We start from the raw sequence: 22,718 nt of genomic DNA, 5'->3' as shown, positions 1-22,718 counted from the left end.
TTAGTGTGCATCCAGCTCAGCCGGGCACAAGATTCTAACTGAGGTCTGGAGGAGGGTCATGGGGGGAGGAGCCAGTGCACACCAGTTAGACCAAAAGCTTTCTTAAAGTTGTGCCCAGTCTCCTGCGGAGCCGCTATTCCCCATGGTCCTTACGGAGTCCCAGCATCCACTTAGGACGTCAGAGAAAAGAGATTTAACCGTAGTGTCAATTTTACGATCAGCCGCTTCTTGTAACGCGGTAGATCCAGAGACAGGTAAAACCACCTTTTTAGACAGTCTGGAGACAGATGCGTCCACAATGGGTGGGTTAACCCATTTTTTCCTATCTTCCTCAGGGAAGGGAAAAGCAACCAGAACCCTTTTTGGGATCTGGAATTTTTTCTCTGGGTTTTCCCAGGATTTTTCAAATATAGTGTTTAATTCTTTAGACGCAGGGAAGGTTAGCGAGGATTTCTTACTGTCGGTGAAGTAAGCCTCCTCAACCTGCTCAGGTGTGGTGTCATTAATATTTAACACATCTCTAATGGTATCAATCATGAGCTGCACCCCCTTAGTAAGGGATGCCGCCCCCCTCAGCACCTCCCCATCACCGTCTGCAGTATCAGAATCGGTATCCATGTCATCTTGCATGTTTTGGGCAAGTGCACGTTTCTGTGGGAACATGCTAGGAGATTTTGCAGGAATAGGGACAGAGCCTGACCAAACTGCCGTAGAATTTTTCAATACCTGAGTTTCAGTCTCAGTATTAGCTTAAACAATGGGGATCTGAGTCAAAGCATTACAATCCTGTGTACATGGAATAGATCCCTCCTGAGAGGAAACATCTTCTGCAGCATATGACACAGAGTCCCTAGACATGGCTATGTGAGATAGTAAACATCTATACTCACACACAGGGAAATGTCAGACACAGTCCCCCCCCCGGTCCCCCCCCCCGGAGCATGCCACAGAGAGACACACAGATCGGAGCCAACCCACACACAGCGCTTTTTAAGGTAGAACTAATAACACTACAAGCGCTGTCTGTGTACCGTAATAGGCTATACAGACTTTACACAGCCTCCCCCCCATTCTACAACCCCCTGGTACCGTACAAGGCAGCTGGAGTTGATCTGGAGGGACAGCTCTCCCTGTCCGCACTTCCGCAGGCAGGAAAAAGGCACTGAACGCTGCTGGGTCCACTCTGAGGAGAAGCTCCGCCCCCTTTCATGGCGCGGTCTTCCCGCTCTTCTGAAGATTATACTGGCCTGAGGAATTGTGCTGGCAGCGATCCTGGGACCCTGACAGGCTTGTTGGACAGTGTAGGGTGTCGGCGCTGGCTCAGGGCGCCCCTCACCGCGCCGCACCATGTACCGCTGAGCCCCGGAGCGCAGTTAATACTGCACTCCCTACCCTGTTGCCACCAACTTCACACCGGCTCCCCGCTTGCCAGGGGGGCAGGTGACTAACTTGCCACTGATCTTCTGGCTCTGTAAGGGGATGGCGGCATGCTGCTGGGGTGAGCGATCCCCTGTGTCGGCGAACGTTCGATCCCCTCAGGAGCTCAGTGTCCTGTCAGCGGAGATAGTGGCTCAGACACCGCAGGGTGGACACTACTCCCCCCCATTAGTCCCTCGAAGCAGGGAGGCTGTTGCCAGCAGCCTCCCTGTAAAATAACAAAAACACTAAAAAAAAAGAAAAACTTTTACTAGAGAAACTCTGGAGAGCTCCCCTAGCTGTGACCTGCTCCTCCAGGCACATTTTCTAAACTGAGTCTGGAAGGAGGGGCATAGAGGGAGGAGCCATCCCGAACTCTTAAAGTGCCAGTGGCTCCTAGTGGACCCGTCTATACCCCATGGTACTAATGTGGACCCCAGCATCTTCTGGGACGTAAGAGAAATAACAATGATATAACAAAACTGGGTAATAACAAACAGTCATAGAGGTAGGAAGGACCTGCTCGCAAGCTTACAATCTATAGGGAAATAGGCATGAATACACAAGGATAGGTGCTATCTATTGCATAGTTGTCCGCCAGATTGCAAAGGTTCTTGGTGGGCTGTATGATATGGTCATACAGCAATGATGAACCGGGGTCGAGAGGAAGGGAAAGTGAAGAATGAGAAGACATGTAAGGATATGTGTGGACTGTGCAGAGTGGATGCAATTTGATAGGAAGGTTTATGAAAGTTATGTGGGCGGTTCTGGAATTTGATATGCTTGCCTAAAGAGGAGAGTTTTCAGGGAACGCTTGAAGGTTTGGAGACTAGAGGAGAGTCTTATTGTGCGTGGTAGGGCATTCCAGAGTGGGTGCAGCCCGATGAAAGTCCTGCAATCGTGAGTGGGAGCGAGTAATGAGTTTGGATGAGAGACGCAGGTCTTGTGAAGAGCGAGGAGGTCGGGTTGGGAGATATTTTGAGATAAGCGAAGTGATCTACGTTGGTGTAGGTTGGTTAATGGCCTTGTATGTGAGTAAAAGTTTTTTTTATAAGGTGGCGAGATGTCATCCAAGATGAAATGGCAGAAAGGAATTCAGTGACACGGCCCAGTACAGATAGGGACAAGTCAGGGGAGGATAGGTAGATTTGAGTATCATCTGCATACAGATGACACCGGAATCCTGGCAGCCAACATCACGAACATAAGTATCAGGGGAAGGTTAGGTTTAGGCTGTGGGAAAAGGAAGGGTTAGGGAGAGGATAAGGATTAAGCCTTCTTAGGAACAACTGTCGGGATTGTTACTGTTGGAATGCCTGTATCGGTGTTCTGACTGGCGGCATCCTCAACGTATCACACCCATTTTATGATGAGTTATTTGCAGGCACAGAATATATGTCCCTTATAAAACAATAACATTTTTTGCATCTTTGACGCAACGCGATGTGACTAAGACACACTAGGAGACTGTGCTGATTCACTTGATATGAAACACTTGTATATTTGTGTGCGACTGAGTCCTGAATCTGCATACAAAGTGCTACGATGCAGCAGCCATGGCTTTTTCTGAATCTACATACAAAGTGATACGATGCAGCGACCATGGCTTTTTTCCATGCCAAGTTCTGTTGTGCTTCATATACAGACTCAGTCGCACACAGATGTCACAATCAAATTAATCTGCACAGTCTCCTAAGCCAGCAGTGATGCACGGGACCTGTCAGCTTACTCACACCATACATCTTCCCCTGTGTGGCGTAATGAGGGCACATTTGTAATGGCAAATCTCTCTACTCATCAGCAACCACAATAAAATAGTAGAACAGTATAGCAGACAAGCTAAATGATTGTTAAGAGCCCAAAGTTACCTTTAAAAATACCAGAACCTTACTTAAAACAGGATTTTGATACCTACCGGTAAGTCCGTAGAGGATGCTAGGGTCCACTTCATGACCATGGGGTATAGACGGATCCGCAGGAGCCATGTGCACTCTTTAGACTTTTCAATGGGTGTGAACTGGCTCCTCCCTCTATGCCCCTCCTCCAGACCTCAGTTATAAGAACTGTGCCCAGGGAGACGGACATTTCGAGGAAAGGATTTACTTTAATACTAGTGGTGAGATACATACCAACTCACACCCCAACCATGCCGCACACATGGCATTCAACATAACACACTCCAACAGGCATGAACCAATTGCAGCAACATGCTGAAACTAAGATAACACAACTTGTGTAACTTCAATAATTAAACTGCAGGTAAAGTACGCACTGGGACGGGCGCCCAGCATCCTCTACGGACTAGCAGAAAAGGATTTACCGGTAGGTATAAAAATACTGTTTTCTCATACGTCCTAGAAGATGCTGGGGTCCACTTCATGACCATGGGGTTTATACCAAAGCTCCAGTATGGGCAGGAGAGTGCGGATGACCCTGCAGCACCGATTGACCGAACTTGAGGTCTTAATCGGCCAAGGTGTCAAACTTGTAGAATTTTGCAAATGTGTTTGACCCCGACCAAGTAGCTGCTCGGCAAAGTTGCAATGCCGAGACCCACCGGGCAGCCGCCCAGGATGAGCCCACTTTCCTAGTGGAATGGGCCTTCACCGACGTCGGTAACGGCAATCCAGCTGTAGTATGAGCGTGCTGAATCGTACTTCTGATCCAACGCGCAATAGTCTGCTTAGTAGCAGGACACCCAATTTTATTGGTAGCATACAGGACAAAAACGACTCTGTTTTCCGTATTCGAGCTGTTCTAGCGACATAAATTTTCAAACCCTAACCACATCTAGAGACTTTGACTCGGTGAACGTGTCAGTAACTACTGGCACCACAACAGGTTGGTTTATGTGGAAAATAGAAACCATCTTTGGAAGAAAATGTTGACGAGTTCGCAACTCTGCCGCATCTTCATGGAAGATTAGGTAACTGCTCTTGTGAGACAAGGCCCCCAAATCAGACACCCGCCATGTGGATGCCAATGCCAAAAGCATCACCACTTTCCAAGTGAGAAACTTCAACTCTATCTCTTGTAGAGGCTCATACCAGTCCGATTGGAGGAACTGCAATACTACATTAAGGTCCCATGGTGCCACCGGAGGCACAAATGGAGGCTGGATGTGCAGAACCCCTTTCACGAAGGTCTGAACCTCTGGAAGAGAGGCCAATTGTTTCTGGAAGAACACTGACAAGGCCGAAATCTGGACCTTGATTGATCCCAATCTGAGGCCCGCCTCCACACCAGCCTGTAGGAAATGGAGAAAACGTCCCAAGTGAAACTCTTCCGTAGGAGCCTTCTTGGATTCACACCAAGATACATATTTTCTCCAAATACGGTGGTAATGTTTCGACGTTACTCCCTTCCTGGCCTGAATAAGAGTAGGGGTGACTTCCTTGGGAATACCCTTTCGGGCTAGGATGCGGCGCGCAACAGCCATGCCGTCAAACGTAGCCGGGTAAGTCTTGATACACACACAGCCCCTGCTGTAGCAGGTCCTCGCGAAGAGGAAGAGGCCGAGGATTTTCTATGAGCAACTCCTGAAGATCCGGGTACCAAGCCCTCCTTGGCCAGTCTGGGGCAATGAAGATTGCTCGAACTCTTGTTCTTCTTATGATCCTGAGTACTTTTGGGATCAACGGAAGTGGAGGAAAGACATACACTGACGGGAAAACCCACTGGGCCACTAGCGCATCCACCGCTATCATTTGAGGGTCTCTCGACCTGGAACAGTATCTCTGAAGCTTCTTGTTGAGACGAGATGCCATCATGTCTACTTGAGGAACTCCCCAAAGACTTGTCACCTCTGTGAATACTTCTTGATGGAGGCCCCACTCTCCTGGATGGAGATCGTGTCTGCTGAGGAAGTCTGCTTCCCAGTTGTCTACTCCCGGAATGAATATTGCCGACAGAGCTTTTAGATGTCTTTCTGCCCAGAGGAGGATCTTCGTCACCTCTGCCATTGCCGCTCTGCTTTTCGTTCCGCCTTGCCTGTTTATGTACGCGACTGCTGTTACATTGTCCGACTGGATCTGCACGGGATGATCTTGAAGAAGATGTACCGCTTGTTGAAGGCCGTTGTAAATGGCTCTCAGTTCCAGCACATTTATGTGAAGGCAGGCTTCCTGACTTGACCATCGTCCTTGGAAACTTTCTCCTTGAGTGACAGCTCCCCAGCCTCGGAGACTTGCATCCGTGGTTACCAGGACCCAGTCCTGAATCCCGAACCTGCGTCCCTCTAGTAGGTAAGAACCGTGTAGCCACCACAGGAGCGAAATCCTGGCTTTTGACGACAGGATTATCTTCCGGTGCATGTGTAGGTGGGATCCCGACCACTTGTCCAACAGGTCCCACTGGAAAACTCTGGCATGGAACCTGCCAAACTGTATGGCCTCGTAGGCCGCCACCATCTTCCCTAACAACCGAATGCACTGATGGATCAACACACTTGATGGTTTCAATATTTGTTTGACCATTTTCTGGATTTCCAGAGCCATTTCCACCGGAAGAAATACTCTCTGAACTTCTGTGTCCAGAATCATCCAGAGAAAAGACAATCTTGTCGTCGGTTCCAACTGTGACTTTGGGTAATTTATGATCCAACAACCGTGTTGTTGGAGTATCGACAGGGAGAGTGTGATGTTTTGTAACAACTGCTCCCTGGATCTCGCCTTTATCAGGAGATCGTCTAGATAAGGAATTATATTGACTCCTTTTTGACGCAGGAGAACCATCATCTCCGCCATCACCTTGGTGAATACCCTCGGTGCCGTGGAGAGACCGAAAGGTAACATCTGAAATTGATAGTGGCAATGCTGAACCACGAATCTCAGAGAGGCCTGGTGAGGAGGGTAAATGGGAACATGCAGGTAAGCATCCTTTATGTCTACCGACACCATGTAGTCCCCCTCCTCCAGACTGGAAATCACTGCTCTCAGTGACATATTTACTAAGGTCCCGATTTTGACCGAGATGCCGTTTTTTCTTCAAAGTGTCATCTCGGTCATTTACTAAACTCAAATCTCGGCAGTGATGAGGGCATTCGTATTTTTTTTGAAGTCCAACAAAAAAAATACGAATGAATACACCATCGGTCAAAACGCGGCTGTTTAAGTATGAATCTCGGTCATTTACTAAGAAGTGCAAAGCAAAAAAAAAAAAAACACTGCCGTGAAAAAATACAACTCGTAAAAAAGTGCTAAAAAAAACAGACCTGCTTTTTTGAGCCGTGATTGGATAGGCATGAACGGATCCATGAGATCCGTGCATGTATATCAGTGGGAAGGGGTGGGAAAGTGTTAATTTTTTGAAAAAAAAATTGCGTGGGGTCCCCCCTCCTAAGCATAACCAGCCTCGGGCTCTTTGAGCCGATCCTGGTTGCAGAAATATGGGAAAGAAAATGACAAGGGTTCCCCCATATTTAAGCAACCAGCATCGGGCTCTGCGCCTGGTCCTGGTTCCAAAAATACGGGGGACAAAAAGCGTAGGGGTCCCCCGTATTTTTAAAACCAGCACCGGGCTCCACTAGCTGGACAGATAATGCCACAGCCGGGGGTCACTTTTATACAGTGCCCTGCGGCCGTGGCATCAAATATCCAACTAGTCACCCCTGGCCGGGGTACCCTGGGGGAGTGGGGACCCCTTCAATCAAGGGGTCCCCCCCCCAGCCACCCAAGGGCCAGGGGTGAAGCCCGAGTCTGTCCCCCCATCCAATGGGCTGCGGATGGGGGGCTGATAGCCTTTTTGTAAAAGTGTAAGATATTGTTTTTAGTAGCAGTACTACAAGGCCCAGCAAGCCTCCCCCGCATGCTGGTACTTGGAGAACCACAAGTACCAGCATGCGGCGGAAAAACGGGCCTGCTGGTACCTGTAGTACTACTACTAAAAAAATACCCAAAAAAAGACAATACACACACACCTTGAAAGTAAAGTTTTATTACATCCATCCACACAAACATACATACATACTTACCTTATGTTCACACGCAAGTCGGTCCTCTTGTCCAGTAGAATCCATGGGGTACCTGTTGAATAAATTATACTCACCAGATCCAGGGTACCAGGCTCCTCGGATAATCCTTTTGTAATCCACGTACTTGATTAAAAAAATAAAACGGAGACCCGAGCCACGCACTGAAAGGGGACCCATGTTTTCACATGGGTCCCCTTTCCCCGAATGCCAGAAACCAACTCTGACTTCTGTCTAAGTGGGTTTCTTCAGCCAATCAGGGAGCGCCACGTTGTGGCACCCTCCTGATCGGCTGTGTGCTCCTGTACTGACTGACAGGCAGCACGCGGCAGTGTTACAATGTAGCGCCTATGCGCTCCATTGTAACCAATGGTGGGAACTTTCTGCTCAGCGGTGAGGTCACTTTCGGTCAACCGCTGAGCAGAAAGTTCCCACCATTGGTTACAATGGAGCGCATAGGCGAATGTTAGTAAATATACCCCACTGATTCCATTTTGAACTTGAAACATTTCAAGTAGAATTTCAGATTTTTCAGGTTTGGGATTGGTCTGACCGAGCTGTCTGGCTTCGGAACTACAAAGAGGCTTGAATAAAACCCTTCCCCTTGTTGTGACAAAGGTACCAGGACTATGACCTGATCCTGACATAATTTTTGGATTGCCGCTATTATTGCATCTCTGTCTGGAGAAGCTGGCAAGGTCGATTTGAAAAATCGGCATGGGGGAACGTCTTGAAACTCCAGCTTGTATCCCTGGGATACGATTTGCAACACCCAGGGATCCAGGCCAGACAGAATCCAACCTTGGCTGAACAGTTTGAGACGTGCCCCCACCCGAGCCGGCCTCCCGCAAGGGAGCCCCAGCGTCATGCTGAAGATTTGGCAGAAGTAGGGGTAGACTTCTGCTCATGGGAACTTGAAGCCGCTGTGGACTTCTTTCCCTTTCCCCTTCCCCTACCTGCAAAGAAGGGGGAACCTCTCGCTTTTTTGTATTTATTGGGCCGAAAGGACTGCATGTGTGGGTGATAGGTGTTTTTTGCCGGTGCAGGCGCAGAGGGCAAAAATGTCAACTTACCTGCGGTAGCCGCCGAGACTAACGCATCCAGTCCATCGCCAAATGAGGCCTCACTTTTATATGGGAGAGCCTCCATGTTTCTTTTGGAATCTGCATCCGTGTTCCACTGGCGAATCCACAACGCCCGCCGAGCTGATACTGCCATGGTAGTGGCTTGTGAACTCAAGAGTCCAATATCTTTCATCGCTTCTAGCATGTAAGCGGCAGCGTCTTTGATATTCCCTAACTTAAGGAGTATCTCATCTTTATCAATCGTGTCAATTTCTGATAACACACTTTCTGACCATTTTTCAATAGCGTGACTCACCCACGCGCAGGCAATAGTGGGCCTGAGCGGCGTACCATTGGCAACATAAATTGATTTCAATGTAGTTTCCATCTTTTTGTCTGCCGGCTCTTTTAATGAAGCCGTGCCAGGTGCAGGGATAATTACCTTCTTTGTCAACCTGGACAGTGCACTGTCTAACACAGGGGGTGACTCCCATTTTTTTACTGTCCTCTGCTGGGAAAGGGTAAGCTATCTAAATCCTCTTGGGAATACGAAATTTATTTTCAGGATTCACCCACATCCCTTCAAAGAGAGTATTTAGCTCGTGGGAAGGAGGGAAAGTGACTTTGGATTTCTTTTCTTTATAGAAATACGCCTTCTCCTGAGGTACAGCAGTGGCTTCCGCGACTTCCCTTATAGCTATAATCATATATTGTATATTTTTTGCCAATTTATGATCTATTTCTCTGGAGTCACTATTGTCGACACAAGAATCAGTGTCCGTGTCGGTATCAGTATTCACAATATTCGCAAATTGTCTCTTATGTGACCCAGAGGGGTCGCCTGCAAAAATCACATCCTCCACAGATTTTCTCCAGCACTCAGCATGAGATTCAGATTTAGCTAATCTCCTATTGATATGATGCATACTATCACGTATTTCTTTCACCCATGCAGGCTCTTGGTGTGTCGGCAGCGCCACATTACAACTCTGTGTCCCTAAAATGGCTTCCTCCGGGGAGGAACTCCCTGCCTCAAACATGTCTCACACGTGTACAACACCCACACAGACTCACTGGGACTTTTAGGGGACAGACCCACAGTAAAATCTGTCAGAGGGACACAGTTTAGGAGCAGCAGGTTCACAGCCCCAGTGCCAGTATCTAATGCCTGTGAACACAGAATGCCCACAGACAAGCAGCGCTTTTTACACAGTAATTCACACTTGTAAAGCACCAAAAATGCTTGTGCCCCCCCTTTTCACCCTGTACTTGTAGTAAGAAGTGGAGGAAAGGACCAGCGTTTTCTCTGCAGCCTGAGGAGAGAAAATGGCGCTGAGCAGTGTGCTGGCTGCCTGAGGAAGAAGCTCCGCCCCCGCAATGGCGCATTTTTCACTCAGTTCACTTTAATAATATTTAAACTGGCGGGTGTAGGGCTGTGCCAGAGGCATATTATGCCCCCTTTTTGCAAGTTTATAGGTAATTTTGCTGCCCAGGGCGCCCCCCCGCGCCCTGCACTGCCTGTGTGTGTGGACAGCAATGGCGCGCTGCGCTCCTGCCAGCCGCGCCGTACCTCAGCCGTCACTTTTCTTGATAGATTTATCTTCGTCTACTCACCTGTCTTCTGACTTCTGGCTCTGTGAGGGGGGTAACGGCGTGCTGTGGGAGTGAGCATCTAGGCTAGCGTTCAGTACCCTTCAGGAGCTAATGGTGTCCTGTCAGCCAGAAGCAGAGCCATGAAACTCTTCAGGAAGTTGGTTCCTACTTCTGCCCCCTCAGTCCCACGAAGCAGGGAGTCTGTTGCCAGCAGTCCTCCCTGAAAATAAAAAACCTAACAAAAGTCTTTTCAGAGAAACTCAGTAGAGCTCCTCAGAGTGCATCCAGTCTGCCTGGACACATTTCTAAAACTGAGGTCTGGAGGAGGGGCATAGAGGGAGGAGCCAGTTCACACCCATTGAAAAATCTTAAGAGTGCCCATGGCTCCTGTGGAACCGTCTATACCCCATGGTCATGAAGTGGACCCCAGCATCCCCTAGGACGTATGAGAAAGGTATTTTTTTATTGGGTTTGGTCTGCACATAATTAGGTGATTACATACCTGTACTATATATTTGGCCCATGTCACAAAGTTTTTAAATGCTGTAATGATAAACAGGGACACTGACCATTATCTAAAGTATGAAAACTGCTGCAAAGACCTTGGCATAATATGGATAAACTACAAAAGCCTTGCAATAGATCTATATACATTAGGATACATTGTCTGTCTAAGGCTGGTACTTACAGAGCAACTTCTTCTTCATTTGCTAAATGCATAACAAAGAGCGTGAGATGGAACGAACCCTTTGGGATCATAGCTTTGATAAGTCTTTCATCCTTCTGTAACACTGAATCTTGAATAGTTTGGATATCATCAAGAATCTGTTAAGGAAAAAACTATTTAAAAGTCTACACACATTATAAATTTGGTGCAGCTCCATACATTTAACATGCTCAGTTCTGTTCTGCTCTTCTGTGAAAGATTTTGCTCATAATATAGTGCATCAATACAAATAATATAAGTTAAATAATAATTAAAATCATCCTGTAGTAATGCCACCATCTGACAAATAAACTAAGTAAAATAAATAAACTATGAATACGACTTCATTAACCACTTGCTTGGCGTGGTCACATAGGGGGTAATTCTGAGTTGATCGCAACAAGAACTTTGGGCCTAATTCTGAGTTGATCGCAGCATCAAATGTGTTAGCAGTTGGGCAATACCATGTGCACTGCAGGAGGGGCAGATATAACATGTGCAGAGAAAGCTAGATTTGGGTGTGGCGTGTTCAAACTGAAATCTAAATTGCAGTGTAAAAATAAAGCAGCCAGTACTATTTTACCCTGCACAGAAACAAAATAACCCACCCAAATCTAACTCTCTCTGCACATGTTATATCTGCCTCCCCTGCAGTGCACATGGTTTTGCCCAATTGCTAAAAAAATTTCCTGCTGCGATCAACTTGGAATTAGGCCCTTTGTTAGCAGTTGGGCAAAACCATGGGGGTAGTTCCGAGTTGTTCGCTATTTTTTCGTTCGCCCAAGGTATACGCAAAATTGCGAACACACTGCACAATAGCGAATATACGCCCCCAACGTATTTTTGCTATTTCGTACGCAGTATTACACAAAGTAGGCGTATGCCAAATGACATCGCACTAATGCGATCCCATCGCATTACCACAAACCTCATCGTAAAAATCCAAACTTCTCGTAAATTTATACATTCTTCTTAAAATTGCACACGCTTTTGCTAAAAAACGCACAGCAATGTATTTTTTTCCCCAAGTTAAATTACACCTTTCAATTCAAACTCAACAAGCCTTCCTCAATTACGATTCCAATTAGTGTAATGAATGATTCTGGTCATGACCAATTAAGTCTTCAAAGAATACCTGCAGAACACTTTGTAGGCATAATTGACCATTACCATGTTCTTTTATAAATAAGTGAAATAGATGTGTAAACTGTGCCTGGCCTAATGTAAATTTGCAGCTTTTTGTGTGGAGGTGTAGTGTGTGAATAAATGTGTTTACATGTTTTACTAAACAATAAGCTCCTAACTGACATATATATTTTTTTTTTAAATAATGAAATTACTAATCTTAAGTTTGATGTGTGAATTTTTTAAGGTAACCAATTTCTGCCAGGCAATATGCTGTTCCTTTATTGCATTAATAAACTCAACAACTGCTTAACTGTAAACATTTTTTATTTTTTTTTGATAAACAGAAAAATATATAAAACTAAAAAAATTGTTGAAGCCGCTCAACATCAGCCAGCATGGCCTGCAAGTTTCTCTTTAAGCTGCCCAGGATGCCAGGCAAGCTTGTGGGATCTCCAACTGCACCATCTGAAATGAAGAGCAAAAATAAAAATTACTAACTTACATTACCTGTTACACAAGCAAGCCACAAAGTACACTTTAATGCCAAAGTCACTACATCATGGTTCTTGTAATGAAAAAACAGTAGCAGACCAACACACAAGCATGCTCAGCAATGTATTTTTAAATTATCAAACATGTTCAAAGTGTACCACACCATGCTGGGATTCATTCACATCTGGAGTGACCCAGACTTGTATTTTTTGGGGTTGGCCCTGCATCATCACACTGCATATCTACATCTTCATAAGGACAACATATCCTAGCATGCCCACACTCCCTGAAATCCTGCCAAACTACATAAGGTCAAACAGCTTTGTTTTTTTTGTTTTTTTGATAATCAACATTTTTACCATGTCACTTTAACAACACATGTCCCCAGACTTGAACTGTCACACGGGGATACAGGGGAAAGCACGAGTGGTTCAAATTTCAAGCATGTGCAGACTAAGGATCCAGTTCCAGACTGTGTTCTTGCCTGTTGCATTTTGCTGGGCCTAAACATTGTCGATCCACACCCCTTACATGTGACACTGTATATTTTTTTTTTTGCTTTTGCAACACACTATTGTTGGGCAGTCATTTTCTATTTAGCTTTGGGTGGACGTCAGCCTCTGTAGGTCGACATGTGCTAATTCCAAATGTCACAAGATCAACATGTTATATATGGATACATGACATTTTTTTTCCCCCCTTCATACGGCACATGTACTCCAATTGCAATGGGAAATGGTTACGATGTAAGTGTACGTGTACCAACTCACTGTGTCCCAAGCCTGGCAAACAAAGTGAAGCATGCGAGTTGACTGTGCAAATATTGGAATACCCAGGCACAAGTTTAAAAGTCCAAAAACATACCAAACTCCACTCAGGTCTGTTTTGCTGATAAGCTAGCACATATAAACCCCGTTGTCCAGGCAACCCTGTCGACCTAATGAGTGTCGACCTAGAGTGGCCAGCCTAAACATTGCAGACGTAGACACTGTACATCTAATGATCCTCACACAAATATAAATGCAACATCCATACCATGATGAAGAAGACAAACATTTGACCTTGGGCCAAGATTGGGACCAGTACAACACTGCATTTGATTATGAATTTAAAGTAGGTAACAAATTATATGTAAATGTGTGTAAACTTACTCTCCTCAGCCACATGTGTTCCTCCCTTATCTTCCTCCGGGGCCTCTGCTGCCCATTCTGTGGGTGGGGAAGGAGGCTGGATGGGGGAAGGAGGCTGGATGGGGAAGGATGCAGGATGGGGGAAGGAGGCTGGATGGGGGAAGGAGGCTGGAAGGGGGAGCTGCTTCCAGAGGGTGGGTCTGATTGAGAGGGGCGGAGAGGTGGGTTGGGCCACAGAGGGGGAGGGGGGCAGAGAGGTGGGTTGGGCCACAGAGGGGGAGGGGGGCAGAGAGGTGGGTTGAACCACAGAGGGGTAGGGGGGCAGAGAGGTGGGTTGGGCCAGAGGGGGAGGGGGGCAGAGAGGTGGGTTGGACCAGAGGGGGAGGGGGCAGAGAGGTGGGTTGGGCCACAGAGGGGGAGGGGGGCAGAGAGGTGGGTTGGACCACAGAGGGGGAGGGGGGCAGAGAGGTGGGTTGGGCTACAGAGGAGGAGGGGGCAGAGAGGTGGGTTGGGCCTCAGAGGGGGAGGGGGTCGAAGAGGGGGTTTGTGTCAGAGAGGGGGAGGGGGGTGGAGAGGGGGTTTGTGCCACAGAGGGGGAGGGGGCAGAGAGGTGGGTTGGGCCACAGAGGTGGAGGGGGTTGAAGAGGGGGTTTGTGTCAGAGAGGGGCAGTGGGGTGGAGAGGGGGTTTGTGCCACAGAAGGGGAGGGGGGCGAAGAGGGGGTTTGTGTCAGAGAGGGGGAGGGGGGCGGAGAGGGGGTTTGAGAAAGAGAGGGGGAGGGGTTTGGAGAGGGGGAGGTTGTGGATGAGGAAGGGTATACGCTTTGTGGGGGTTCAGGGACTTGAGGGGGGGAAGGAGATTGGGCTGGTGGGGATATAGTTTGGCTTCCAGCCGCTGCTTGCCGTTGTGCTTGCCCTAGAAAGACATATGTTAAAATTAGGATTATTTTCAAATAAATTCCTATCAGCATTTCAAAATTACATTGTTCTGTCCCATTTTTAATACACAGAGCAAGTTATTTATGTGTTCAGCCTACAGCCTGTGTAGCGACTCAGTACAACAAAATACATTTTTTCACAAGCACTTTGCTACCCAGTCAGTACTGCAAGCCCTAACCACACACAATCTGGAAACTGGTTAAGTGTGGTATGTTTGTGCTACAATAGTTTAATTACACAGTCTGTTAATAATCTCACTGTAGCACTTCTTAGAGAAAATGTGCAGTCTTTACATTTAATGTTTCTGCTACTAATCTCAGTTTAATACACGTTTACACATTGTAATGCGTTTAACTTACTGCGTCGACGGCGTCTGCGTATTTGTTGACGCAGCTCCACCAACAGCTCCGGCTGGCGACGGCGGAGGTCACTCTACCGCCGCTCCAACTGATTTATGCTGCGCCGCGTCAGGTCCGCGTCCGCAGTATGCGGCGGACCTCCGCGTAGGCCTCACGCTTAACCCGATTGGGGATAAAGGGTATCACCCTGCTACTGTTGAAATCCTCAGTTAAGCTGCTTTTTCTTTATACGGAATTTTTATATACATTAATTTTTTTTTACATAATTTTAGACACACAGGGGGAAATTTACTAAGCTCCCGATTTTGACCGAGATGCCGTTTTTTCATCAAAGTGTCATCTCGGTAATTTACTAAGCACTAATCACGGCAGTGATGAGGGCATTCGTAATTTTTTGCAAGTTCAGGTAAAAAATTACGAATGAATACACCATCGGTCAAAACGCGGCTGTTTAAGTATGAATCTCGGTCATTTACTAAGAAGTGCAAAGCAAAAAAAGAACAAACACTGCCGTGAAAAATTACAAATCGTAAAAAAGTGCTAAAAAAAAAACTTTCTGCCCTGCGGTTGACCTAAAGTGACGTCACCGCTGAGCAGAAAGTTCCCATCATTGGTTACAATGTAGCGCATAGGCGCTACATTGTAACACTGCCGCGTGCTGCCTGTCAGTGAGGACAGCAGCACACAGCTGATCAGGAGAGTGCTACAACGTGGCACTCCCTGATTGGCTGAAGAAACCCACTTAGCCAGAAGGCAAAGTGGGTTTCTGGCATTCGTGGAAAGGTGACCCATGTGCAAACATGGGTCACCTTTCAGTTCGTGGTCGGGCAACCGTTTTTTTGTTTTATTCAAGTACGTGGATTATCCCTGGATTTGCCGAGGAGCCTGGACCACTGGATCTGGTGAGTAGAATTTCTTCAACAGGTACCCCTTGGATTCTACTGGAGAAGAGGACCGACCTGCGTGGGAACATAAGGTAAGTATGTATGTATGTGTGTATGTATGTAATAAAATTATACTTTCACGGTGTGTGTGTCTTGTGTTTTTTTGGGTATTTTTTTAGTGGTAGTACTACAGGTACCAGCGGGCCCGTTTTTCCGCCGCATGCTGGTACTTGTGGTTCTCCAAGTACAAGCATGCGGGGGAGGCTTGCTGGGACTTGTAGTACTGCTACTAAAAACAATATCTTTTATTTTACAACAAAGGCTATCAGCCCTCCCATCCGCAGCCCATTGGATGGGGGGGGACAGCCTCGGGCTTCACCCCTGGCCCTTGGGTGGCTGGGGGGGGGGGACCCCTTGATTGAAGGGGTCCCCACTCCCCCAGGGTACCCCGGCCAGGGGTGACTAGTTGGATTTTTGATGCCACGGCCGCAGGGCGCTATATTAAAGTGACCCCCGGCTGTGGCATTATCTGTCCAGCTAGTGGAGCCCGGTGCTGGTTTTAAAAATACGGGGGACCCCTACTCTTTTTGTCCCCCGTATTTTTGGGACCAGGACCAGGCGCAGAGCCCGATGCTGGTTGCTTAAATATGGGGGAACCCCTGTCATTTTTTTACCCATATTTCTGCAACCAGGATCGGCTCAAAGAGCCCGAGGCTGGTTATGCTTAGGAGGGGGGACCCCACGCAATTTTTTTTAGGATTTTACTTTGTTTAATTTAAAAATAAAAAAAAATACGAACCCCAGCACGGATCACACAGATCCGGCCGAGATTGATTGTAAAAAAAAACGGCAGTGTTTTGCTAATCACTGCCGTCAAATTAGGTAAAAAAACACGAATGACATCGACATCGGAAGCAAAGAAAAATACGAATACGACAGCTTAGTAAATTAGTCGTAATCAATTCAAAAAGTTGCAGTTTTACACTGCCGATGTCATTCGTGATTGAACTTTGACCTATTTTCGGAAATTACGAATCTTAGTAAATATACCCCACAGTTGTTTCTAATATTTCTCATATTTTAGTGCATGAATTTTTAGCACCATTTTATTCTGGTTTTTTATGTGCCCTTTGGAATGTTTTTTAACGATTTTGTAACGGTTTTTTAAAAAGCATTCTTGTATGTTGTCTTTTTATGTGCAATTGTCTTAAACGTTCTTTGCAATAAACCCCGCATTGTTTTTTTAAAATCTTTTTATAGTCACTTAGAATATCTACCACCTATGGTCGCTCTGATCTTATTTGCTTTTCCAATTTTTATTTATCCTGCACACGTACAAGTGCGGGCTTTACCTAAGATCTAGCAGACGCCCCATACACAAAAATAAGAATTTACTTACCGATAATTCTATTTCTCGTAGTCCGTAGTGGATGCTGGGAACTCCGTAAGGACCATGGGGAATAGCGGCTCCGCAGGAGACTGGGCACAAAAGTAAAGCTTTAGGACTACCTGGTGTGCACTGGCTCCTCCCCCTATGACCCTCCTCCAAGCCTCAGTTAGGATACTGTGCCCGGACGAGCGTACACAATAAGGAAGGATATTGAATCCCGGGTAAGACTCATACCAGCCACACCAATCACACCGTACAACCTGTGATCTGAACCCAGTTAACAGCATGATAACAGAGGAGCCTCTGAAAAGATGGCTCACAACAATAATAACCCAATTTTTGTAACAATAACTATGTACAAGTATTGCAGACAATCCGCACTTGGGATGGGCGCCCAGCATCCACTACGGACTACGAGAAATAGAATTATCGGTAAGTAAATTCTTATTTTCTCTGACGTCCTAGTGGATGCTGGGAACTCCGTAAGGACCATGGGAATTATACCAAAGCTCCCAAACGGGCGGGAGAGTGCGGATGACTCTGCAGCACCGAATGAGAGAACTCCAGGTCCTCCTCAGCCAGGGTATCAAATTTGTAGAATTTAGCAAACGTGTTTGCCCCTGACCAAGTAGCTGCTCGGCAAAGTTGTAAAGCCGAGACCCCTCGGGCAGCCGCCCAAGATGAGCCCACTTTCCTTGTGGAACGGGCTTTTACAGATTTTAGCTGTGGCAGGCCTGCCACAGAATGTGCAACCTGAATTGTACTACAAATCCAACGAGCAATAGTCTGCTTAGAAGCAGGAGCACCCAGCTTGTTGGGTGCATACAGGATAAACAGCGAGTCAGATTTTCTGACTCCAGCCGTCCTGGAAACATATATTTTCAGGGCCCTGACTACGTCCAGCAACTTGGAGTCCTCCAAGTCCCTAGTAGCCGCAGGTACCACAATAGGCTGGTTCAAGTGAAACGCTGAAACCACCTTAGGGAGAAATTGAGGACGAGTCCTCAATTCTGCCCTGTCCGTATGAAAAATTAGGTAAGGGCTTTTATAGGATAAAGCCGCCAATTCTGAGACACGCCTGGCTGAAGCCAGGGCCAACAGCATTACCACTTTCCATGTGAGATATTTTAAGTCCACAGTGGTGAGTGGTTCAAACCAATGTGATTTTAGGAACCCCAAACTACATTGAGATCCCAAGGTGCCACTGGAGGCACAAAAGGAGGCTGTATATGCAGTACCCCCTTGACAAACGTCTGAACTTCAGGAACTGAAGCCAGTTCTTTCTGGAAGAAAATCGACAGGGCCGAAATTTGAACCTTAATGGACCCCAATTTTAGGCCCATAGACACTCCTGTTTACAGGAAATGCAGGAATCGACCTAGTTGAAATTCCTCCATCGGGGCCTTACTGGCCTCGCACCACGCAACATATTTTCGCCAAATGCGGTGATAATGCTTTGCAGTTACATCCTTCCTGGCTTGACCAGGGTAGGGATGACTTCATCCGGAATGCCTTTTTCCTTCAGGATCCGGCGTTCAACCGCCCTGCCGTCAAACGCAGCCGCGGTAAATCTTGGAATAGACAGGGTCCTTGCTGGAGCAGGTCCCTTCTTAGAGGTAGAGGCCACGGGTCCTCCGTGAGCATCTCTTGAAGTTCCGGGTACCAAGTCCTTCTTGGCCAATCCGGAGCCACGAGTATAGTTCTTACTCCCCTCCGTCTTATAATTCTCAGTACTTTTGGTATGAGAGGAAGAGGAGGGAACACATACACTGACTGGTACACCCACGGTGTTACCAGAGCGTCCACAGCTATTGCCTGAGGGTCCCTTGACCTGGCGCAATACCTGTCCAATTTTTTGTTTAGGCGGGACGCCATCATGTCCACCTTTGGTTTTTCCCAATGGTTTACAATCATGTGGAAGACTTCTGGGTGAAGTTCCCACTCTCCCGGGTGGAGGTCGTGCCTGCTGAGGAAGTCTGCTTCCCAGTTGTCCACTCCCGGAATGCACACTGCTGACAGTGCTATCACATGATTTTCCGCCCAGCGAAAAATCCTTGCAGCTTCTGCCATTGCCCTCCTGCTTCTTGTGCCGCCCTGTCTGTTTACGGTGGCGACTGCCGTGATATTGTCCGACTGGATCAGCACCGGCTGACCTTGAAGCAGAGGTCTTGCTTGGCTTAGGGCATTGTAAATGGCCCTTAGCTCCAAAATATTTATGTGAAGTGATGTCTCCAGGCTTGACCACAAGCCCTGGAAATTTTTCCCCTGTGTGACTGCTCCCCAGCCTCTCAGGCTGGCATCCGTGGTCACCAGGACCCAGTCCTGAATGCCGAATCTGCGGCCCTCTTGAAGATGAGCACTCTGCAACCACCACAGGAGAGACACCCTTGTCTTTGGTGACAGGGTTATCCGCTGATGCATCTGAAGATGCGATCCGGACCATTTGTCCAGCAGGTCCCACTGGAAAGTTCTTGCGTGGAATCTGCCGAATGGAATTTCTTCGTAGGAAGCCACCATTTTTCCCAGGACCCTTGTGCACTGATGCACTGACACTTGGCCTGGTTTTAGGAGGTTTCTGACTAGTTCGGATAACTCCCTGGCTTTCTCCTCCGGGAGAAAACACCTTTTTACCGGACTGTGTCCAGGATCATCCCTAGGAATAGAAAGCGTGTCGTCGGGATCAGCTGCGATTTTGGAATATTGAGAATCCAACCGTGCTGCCGCAGCACTATCTGAGATAGTGCTACCCCGACTTCCAACTGTTCCCTGGATCTTGCCCTTATCAGGAGATCGTCCAAGTAAGGGATAACTAAAACTCCCTTCTTTCGAAGGAGTATCATCATTTCGGCCATTACCTTGGTAAAGACCCGGGGTGCCGTGGACAATCCAATCGGCAGCGTCTGAAACTGATAGTGACAGTTCTGTACCACAAACCTGAGGTACCCTTGGAGAAGGGTAAATTTGGACATGTGGGTAAGCATCTTTGATGTCCAGAGAGACCATATAGTCCCCTTCTTCCAGGTTTGCAATCACTGCTCTGAGTGACTCCATCTTGAATTTGAACCTTTGTATGTAAGTGTTCAAGGATTTTAGATTTAAAAATGGTCTCACCGAGCCGTCCGGCTTCGGTACCACAAATAGTGTGGAATAGTACCCCTTTCCCTGTTGCAGGAGGGGTACCTTGATTATCACCTGCTGGGAATACAGCCTGTGAATGGCTTGCAATACTGTCTCCCTGTCTGAGGGAGACGTCGGTAAAGCAGACTTTATGAAACGGCGAGGGGGAGACGTCTCGAATTTCTTGAGACGGGCCCCCACCGTGCCCGAGACCGCTTGTAAAGCCCCAGCATCATGCTGAGGACTTTGCGGAGGCGGGAGAGGGCTTTTGTGGGAATTGGCTGTTTGCTGCAGCCTTTTTCCTCTCCCTCTGCCACGGGGCAGAAATGAGGCGCCTTTTGCCCGCTTGCCCTTATGGGGCCGAAAGGACTGCGCCTGATAATACGGCGTCTTCTTAGGTTGAGAAGCTACCTGGGGTAAAAATGTGGATTTTCCAGTGGCCACCAGGTCTGTTAGACCTACCCCAAATAACTCCTCCCTTTTATAAGGCGATACTTCCATATGCCTTTTGGAATCATCATCACCTGACCACTGTCTTGTCCATAACCCTCTTCTGGCAGAAATGGACAGCGCACTTACTCTTGATGCCAGTCGGCAAATATCCCTCTGTGCATCACGCATATATAGAAATGCATCTTTTAAATGCTCTATAGTTAGTAATATACTGTCCCTATCTAGGGTATCAATATTGTCAGTCAGGGAATCCGACCAAGCCACCCCAGCACTGCACATCCAGGCTGAGGCGATTGCTGGTCGCAGTATCACACCCGTGTGAGTGTATATACATTTTAGGATATTTTACTGCTTTCTGTCAGCAGGTTCCTTAAGGGCGGCCGTATCCGGGGAAGGTAGTGCCACCTGTTTAGACAAGCGTGTGAGCGCTTTATTCACCCTAAGGGGTGTTTCCCAACGTGCCCTATCCTCTGGCGGGAAGGGGTATGATGCTAATAACTTTTTAGGAATTAACAGTTTTTATCGGGGGAAACCCACGCATCATCACACACTTCATTTAATTCCTCAGATGCAGGAAAAACTACAGGCAGTTTTTTCTCACCCAACCTAATACCCTTTTTAGTGGTACTGGTATTATCAGAAATGTGTAAAAACATTTTCCATAGCCTCAATCATGTAACGTGTGGCCCTACTGGAAGTCACATTCGTCTCTTAATCGTCGACACTGGAGTCAGTATCCGTGTCGGCGTCTGTATCTGCCATCTGCGGTAACGGGCGTTTTAGAGCCCCAGATTGCTTTTGAGACACCTGGACAGGCACAGGCTGAGTCGCCGGCTGTCTCATGTCATCAATCTTTTGTAAAGAGCTGACACTGTCACATAATTCCTTCCATAAGCTCATCCACTCAGGTGTCGACTCCCTAGGGGGTGACATCTCTGTTACAGGCAATTGCTCTGCCTCCACCTCATTTTCCTCCTCATACATGTCGACACAACGTACCGACACACAGCACACACACAGGGAATGCTCTGATAGAGGACAGGACCCCACTAGCCCTTTGGGGAGACAGAGGGAGAGTATGCCAGCACACACCAGAGCGCTATATATATATACAGGGATAACCTTATATAAGTGTTTTTCCCCTTATAGCTGCTGTATTGTTATACTGCGCCTAATTAGTGCCCCCCTCTCTTTTTTAACCCCTTTCTGTAGTGTAGTAACTGCAGGGGAGAGCCAGGGAGCTTCCCTCCAACGGAGCTGTGAGAGAAAATGGCGCCAGTGTGCTGAGGAGATAGGCTCCGCCCCCTTCTCGGCGGCCTTTTCTCCCGTTTTTCTGTGGAATCTGGCAGGGGTTAAAATTCATCCATATAGCCCTGGGGGCTATATGTGATGTATTTTCGCCAGCCAAGGTGTTTTTATTGCTGCTCAGGGCGCCCCCCCCTAGCGCCCTGCACCCTCAGTGACCGAAGTGTGAAGTGTGCTGAGGAGCAATGGCGCACAGCTGCAGTGCTGTGCGCTACCTTGGTGAAGACAGGATGTCTTCTGCCGCCGATTTTTCCGGACCTCTTCTTGCTTCTGGCTCTGTACGGGGGCCGGCGGCGCGGCTCTGGGACCGAGCTCCGAGGCTGGGCCTGTGTTCGGTCCCTCTGGAGCTAATGGTGTCCAGTAGCCTAAGAAGCCCAATCCACTCTGCACGCAGGTGAGTTCGCTTCTTCTCCCCTTAGTCCCTCGATGCAGTGAGCCTGTTGCCAGCAGGTCTCACTGAAAATAAAAAACCTAAAACTAAACTTTCACTAAGAAGCTCAGGAGAGCCCCTAGTGTGCACCCTTCTCAGCCGGGCACAAAAATCTAACTGAGGCTTGGAGGAGGGTCATAGGGGGAGGAGCCAGTGCACACCAGGTAGTCCTAAAGCTTTACTTTTGTGCCCAGTCTCCTGCGGAGCCGCTATTCCCCATGGTCCTTACGGAGTTCCCAGCATCCACTAGGACGTCAGAGAAAAGGGGAGTGGCATATAGTGACTAGATGTTCTTTTGGGGTACACTTATAGCCGACATACTGTGAAAAAATGTTCCTACTGTATT

General features: G+C 47.6%; 1 protein-coding gene across 2 annotated transcripts in view; it reads right to left on the bottom strand.

Annotated features, from left to right (window-relative positions):
• Positions 1–22,718, bottom strand: part of AKAP7 (A-kinase anchoring protein 7) — a 548,135-nt gene that overhangs the window by 439,664 nt on the left and 85,753 nt on the right. For both annotated transcript variants that reach the window (XM_063917297.1, XM_063917298.1), the window contains exon 4: positions 10,730–10,866. In XM_063917297.1, coding sequence (XP_063773367.1) covers positions 10,730–10,866 — 137 coding nt within the window. The remainder of the gene's footprint in view (positions 1–10,729; positions 10,867–22,718) is intronic.

The sequence above is a fragment of the Pseudophryne corroboree genome, chromosome 4 (genome assembly GCF_028390025.1).
Source record: "Pseudophryne corroboree isolate aPseCor3 chromosome 4, aPseCor3.hap2, whole genome shotgun sequence".
In the NCBI taxonomy this organism is placed as follows: domain Eukaryota; kingdom Metazoa; phylum Chordata; class Amphibia; order Anura; family Myobatrachidae; genus Pseudophryne; species Pseudophryne corroboree.
Note: the sequence above shows the minus strand (reverse complement) of the source record. Positions and strands in the feature narration are given on the sequence as shown.